The following is a 6,000-nucleotide window of genomic DNA, read 5'->3' on the forward strand; positions in this document are numbered from 1 at the left end:
GTCTGGGCCTCCTACTCTGTCACCTAAAAACAGATACAGTCTGCTCATTGCTCGCTGGAACAGGACTGGGCGACACACACTACCAGAACAGACATACAGCTCAGATAGAACCTAGAACTGTTCTGTTTAATAAAACAATTTCAACTAAAACACCTATTTGCAAAAAGTAAGTACACACAAATTACAATCAGGGGCGTCGTATAAGGGGGAAAAGTTCTGACAATTCCAAAAATTGAAAAACGAATAGAAATTATGACTTTTTTTTTCATATTTGTTTTTTTCATGGGGCCCAAAATTCCTGGCGGCGCCCCTAATTACAATAATGCTGATTGACAGTAGTGCTAGCTGCCATCACAGCCTATGATCCAAAAACTAATGTTTATTTTAGTTCCGCTATCACACCTGTTACAGCTGATATATTTAACAGCAAAAATACATATTTACATGTGGCCATTTCAATTTTCTTTTTTAGGCTTTCAACAAAACCATAATTGACCACTTAAATGTTTTTTTTTTAATACAATTAAATTACAGTACAGCCCCTCACATTGACTCGACGAGCAATAAAATGTCAGGCAAAATGATCAGGTGAGCTCTCTAAAGTACACACAGCTGACTGTGTCTAACAACACAATTACGCCAAATTGCTAACTTATCGGCTGTCTGAATGGCACTTGTTTGAGTGAAGTTAATAATTGTTTCCATAGTCTGGAAGAAAAGTGGAAGGTTACAGCGTAATGACAGCTGAGAGCCCCACACTCTAGTCAGGGTCTATCCAGATGGGAATGTCAGAACGATCCTCTGGCACTTACTTCAGGGTTTACCGAAAGAAAGAGACTGAGAGACCGAGAGAAATCAAAAGATGGAGACAAAAAGCGTGTTTGAGACAGGGAGGAGGGTAGAGAAGAGGAAAGCAGGAACAGACAGTAGAGGGGAGGTGGGGTCGTGTGTACAGTGTCGGTTACAACTGTGAACAAACCACTGGGATTACATGAGAGAAGATTGGCTGTCTGAGAAGAAGCAAAGGGCGTTGAGCAGGGCTTTATCCAGCTACCTGAATGCATCTCTAGCCCTGTTCAGCTCTTTTGTGCCGTTGATCTGCTCTCAAATATGCTTGCTTGATAGGCTTACATTTATAAGGGTTTAAATCTCAGTTTAAAGTTGTTTGTCTTGACTAATAATATAAATGACTATAAATGACTAAATGTATATGTAAATATATGGTCTAACATTTCAGGACTTTTTTTTTTTACCCGGGCTGTCGGTGGAGTGAACAGGAGAGAGAGAGAGAGCTTGGCTGAGGCAGAGTCAGGCTGAGGGGGGGAAGTAGGGCTGATGATTAGGATGAGAGAGCAGCAATGCTGCTGAGGTGACCTGGGACTGAGGTGTAGCCTTGTGCAGCCTCTGGTGCAGCTCTCGGTGGTACCAAGCCGGCTCACTTGCATGGAGGTTTTTCATCATAACCGAGCCTAGCCGGTGTGAACGCTGGAACAATGAGCAGGGCTGTGTTTCAGGGCTGACACGGCATTTAAATGGCTACATGTAGTCCACAGGGTTGGGGTTCAACTCAACTGTGAAATATGTTACAGAGAAAGGGACAGAGGGAGGAGGACAGGGAGGGAGTGGGAGTGAAGGAGGATGCTGGGAGAAAAAACAAAATAGAGATACGATTATTTGTAATGTGAACACCACTGTGTCTAAGTATGTCTGAGTGTTCATCCAGGAATAATGGGATGATTATGTACCAGTTCCAGACCACAGAGCAACACTGTCTTTGTTGTTTCTGGTTTCAGTGTGTGAGTGTGTGCCTATGTCAACTCTTAGTATATCAACTCTCCGCATACTCTGTCTAAACTTTTTGGGTCGTGTCAGGATAGCCATTTTCGGAGCTCTGTAATTCACCCGACAAGCAACAGTCCGTGAAATGTCTCAGACACAGCTCTGGCAGTACATGACATATATACCTGTCAGACCACTATCTACATCCTAGTGTAGCAGATACCACTAAACAAATGTGTTCCTATCTGCCTGCCTGTCTGTCTGTCTGTCTGTCTGTCTTCCCATTTGGCTGCTTGCCTGCCTGTCTGCCTGCCTGCCTGCCTGCCTGCCTGCCTGTCTGTCTGTCTGTCTGTCTGTCTGTCTGTCTGTCTGTCTATCTGTCTGTCTGTCTGTCTGTCTGTCTGTCTGTCTGTCTGTCTGTCTGTCTGTCTGTCTGTCTGTCTGTCATTCCGCCTCTCTACCTGCCTGTCTCTCCATCTCAGCAACAAGCTAAGCTAACCATCTGGTCCCTTGAAGCCCAAAGAGGCAGTTCATCTGAGATATTTACATGTGGATTAAAGAGCCATTCTTGTACCTCAGTCTTCATTTGAAAGAACAAAGACTTGAAAGAGGCCACCATTGTGGTGCAGCGCAGCTCTAATCACAGCTGCAGTTTCACCCCTGGCCTACTGATTACTGTGCAGCTGGGCCTGCAGCTGGGGATCCTCTCCAGCCCACATAAGAGCATGAATCACAATCAACCAACTCAACTCTTCACAGCAACAGGACAGCTGGAAAGAGACAATGGTACCAAAACCCATTTTTCATGCAAAAATGTGAAATTCACTACAATTGGATATAAACTTTGTCATTATTTCTATGTAATGAATGGCTATTTAGTTTTGCTCAATCTCCAGATGGCTGGCATCTCTCAGCTGGGCTGTTGAGGGCAGTGTGTTCATTTCTGCCAGGGGAAGTCCTGCTGGTACCCATGGAGGGGAGAGAGGCTGTGACCTTCTGATGGAGCCTGGCAAGCAGTGACAGCACCAGGTAGCTCCTCTGACCTTTATCCCCTACTCTCCCTCTCCCTCCCCATAGACTCCCTATTGGCCCTGGACTGACTGCTGTTTCACCCTCCCTCTCTTTATCCCTACATGCTAACCCTCTCTCTACAGTCCACCTCGATCTCCTTGCTTTCCTCTCCTCCAATATGTCCCCCCCACACACATACACAAACATAACCCCTGGAAGCATTGACCTCCACCCCGCTGAAAGAGCCCCAGACCTGCAGCGAGATCTGTGCCCCCCTTCCCCTCTTTCCCCCACTGAAGAGAGCTGAGCCTGGCCTTTAGAGTGGGGCAAGAGAGGGAGGGAGACAGATGGAGAGGGAGAGGGAGACAAGGACCAAGAGCCCCACAGTCCCTGGGTGCTTTGGGAGCGACATCAGTAAACCTATTACCTGCCGTATCTACATCTCTGCCTCAAGGACACAAACAATAACACCACCGACTGTAAAGACAGGAAGTGGATGACTTTACAATAGATTGCCATTTGAAATGTGCAACTCGTACACAATCCTCTTCCAGCGAGAGAGAGATAGAGAGAGAGAGAGAGAGATAGAGAGAGAGAGAGATAGAGAGAGAGAGAGAGAGAGAGAGAGAGAGAGAGGAGACAGGGAGCCCTGGCCTGTCTCTGAACCAGGGTGGTTTGTGTCAGTGGGCGTCCCACAGAGAGGAGTCAGCCAGAGATAACCCACATCTGACATCATAGGCCGCCGGATCAAACCTCTGTCTGGACAGTCAGGGCAAGCTGCCACAGCACCATAGCCTTTGTGACAGTAGGAGGTGGAATAGCAGACTGCTGACACACATACATCAATACACACAAGCACGCACACCCAAACACAAACACATATCCACACACACACACACACACTCACACACAAACACACACACCATATTCAGAGGGTTCCAAACACAGATGGATTTCCTCCCAAACCCATTACAGCCTCTCAGCGGGTTCACTGACAGCAAAGCCAGAGCTCCACAGCTGCCTGCGTCTGCAGGCAGATCCTGCCCACTGATAGAGCTCCAAGGTGGGGGTAGAGACAGGGAACAAACCCCCTCACTCTCACCAGGACATTTCCCTAATGCAGATACTATATCACAGTCACAGCTCCTTTCTCCCTGTCGCACACAGCCTTAGCTCCTCACATTATATCTCATCTGAATGACTTAGTGGGCAGGCTGTTACAATGGAACACGGACGGAGGTGGGAGAGTCGAGGAAGAAGGGGTGGCAGGGGGAAGGGGTGGAGGCAGGGGGGAGGGAGGTGGAAGGACGGATGACAGGAAGGAGATAATCAAGGGTAGGGGAATGACACGCCGCCTTTGTGTATCTGCAAGGGGCTTTGCCTGTCTGCATGGCACTGATACTGCTGATGGACAGAGACGAGAGAGAGAGAGAGATAGAGAGAGAGAGAGAGAGAGAGAGAGAGAGAGAGAGAGAGAGAGAGAGAGAGAGAGAGAGATAAATGTGATGCTTTACACAATGTGTCTGGCCCTACCAAGGTGATGGCTGCTGAGGTTAAACATCTGATAGTCTTCAGTGACTGTACAGATGATGTACAGCCCCGTGTAGTCCCTAGAAATGCCCGCAACTCCACAGCGACTGTGAACTGACATCCAATCTGGTGTGTACCACTACGGTATCCACTTAGCTACTCGACTTTCTCTACTCGGTTGGGCTGCATCTGTGTCACACTGTCTAGTTGCTGAATCATAAAAATAGAGAGATAGAGAGAGGGGGAATGGTAACAAAGAAGGCTAGAAGTAAGAATATGCTATCTTAAGGAAGGGGACAAGGAAGAGAGAGAGAGAGAGTGTCTTACCGAGGCAGGAGCTGTCCATATCCTCATAGCCCACGCTGCAGACACACTTCCCCAGGGGCACCAGCCAATCACCATCCGCCCCGCAGTACAGCTTGGGGGGGTCTCTCTCCTCAGCGTGGTCCACACACGCCCCCCTTACCTCCACCAATGAGGAGGAGTCGACGCGCGGCACCGTGTCGGGGAAGGAGGCCAGGTTCCTCAGGGTGAAAGGGCACTTCTTATAGTAGACCCTGACTGACACCAGGGCGATGCAGGCGCCGATGTCCTGGAAGGCCAGGTAGAAGCCTTTCCGAGTGATGGGCCCCACCTCGCGGACCTCAGTGTTCAGCTTGAGGATGCGGTCGCCCAGGTCCATCTGGGTGAAGCTCTCGTCGGCAGCGATGGTGTCGATCTTGGTGAACTGGGAGGATTTGAACTTGACGCCGTGGGCCTCGTCGGTCTCGTAGTAGAAAAGGTTAAAGGTCTCCTTGCAGGTGCCCGACACCCAGGGGATGGAGTTGCAGTCGCGGAGGGTGAACCGCAGCTCCACGTAGACCTTTTGGGCTGCCTGGCGGAAGATCCAGTTGGAGCGGAGCCAGTTGTTCTGGTTGGGTTCCATGACGTGGCACACCTGGAAGGTGTGGATGGGCCGGTTGTGCTCATCCATCTCTGTTATTGCGTCCCACTGCGGAGGAGAGGAGAGATGTTTCAAATGACACCTTCTCAAGCTCGCCACTTTGAGCTGAAAAGCATGCACAATAGGCGACGGACACCCCTTTTTGTATGAAATAGGCATTTTGTTCTCATGTTCGCCTGTCTGCCCATCATGACGAGCTGACTAGTCACCCGTTCCCACGTCGCTCGATGTGGGGGGCAGTTGAACAGCCGAGGGAATGCTCCAGAAGGTCGCAGAGGTTGTTCGTCCCTATTTTGTTGGAATAAAAGCTAATGGAGGTTTTGAGCCTAGGCCCTTCAGCTCTACCCTCTATTACTGCAGCATAGCCCCATGGGCTGACCCCAGTAAACCCCAAACCTTCCTCACAGAATCAAATTACCTGGCCAGGGACTCACAGCTGGTTCCGGAAGGGGTCCGCACAGACTCTGCATGAATGCAGCCCAACAAGTCCAAAATCATGAAACTATCAGCAATAACGGAACACACCTTCAAACCTCCAAATACATTTTGACCTTTCTACAAAATCCACATCATCTAATAGCTGAGCATGCAATTCAAAGACTAGATTTATTTCAATGGGTTTCAACTAGGTGCTTGTTTAGCATAAGTATCCTACTTGAGGAACAATATGTGCTTCTAATACAGTGTTTTGGTGACTCAGTGGTCTGGTTCTATTTCTGCCTGAGCGAAGCGAGGCT

At 48.8% G+C, this 6,000-nt stretch overlaps 1 protein-coding gene across 1 annotated transcript in view; it reads right to left on the bottom strand.

Moving 5' to 3' along the window:
- The window catches only part of LOC124485852 (ephrin type-A receptor 6-like), a 66,222-nt gene extending 60,890 nt beyond the window's left edge, over positions 1–5,332 (bottom strand). The window contains exon 1 of the mRNA XM_047047702.1: positions 4,648–5,332. Coding sequence (XP_046903658.1) covers positions 4,648–5,293 — 646 coding nt within the window. The 5' untranslated portion in view covers positions 5,294–5,332. The remainder of the gene's footprint in view (positions 1–4,647) is intronic.
- Between the last annotated feature and the right edge of the window lie 668 nt (positions 5,333–6,000).

The sequence above is a fragment of the Hypomesus transpacificus genome, chromosome 23 (genome assembly GCF_021917145.1).
Source record: "Hypomesus transpacificus isolate Combined female chromosome 23, fHypTra1, whole genome shotgun sequence".
In the NCBI taxonomy this organism is placed as follows: domain Eukaryota; kingdom Metazoa; phylum Chordata; class Actinopteri; order Osmeriformes; family Osmeridae; genus Hypomesus; species Hypomesus transpacificus.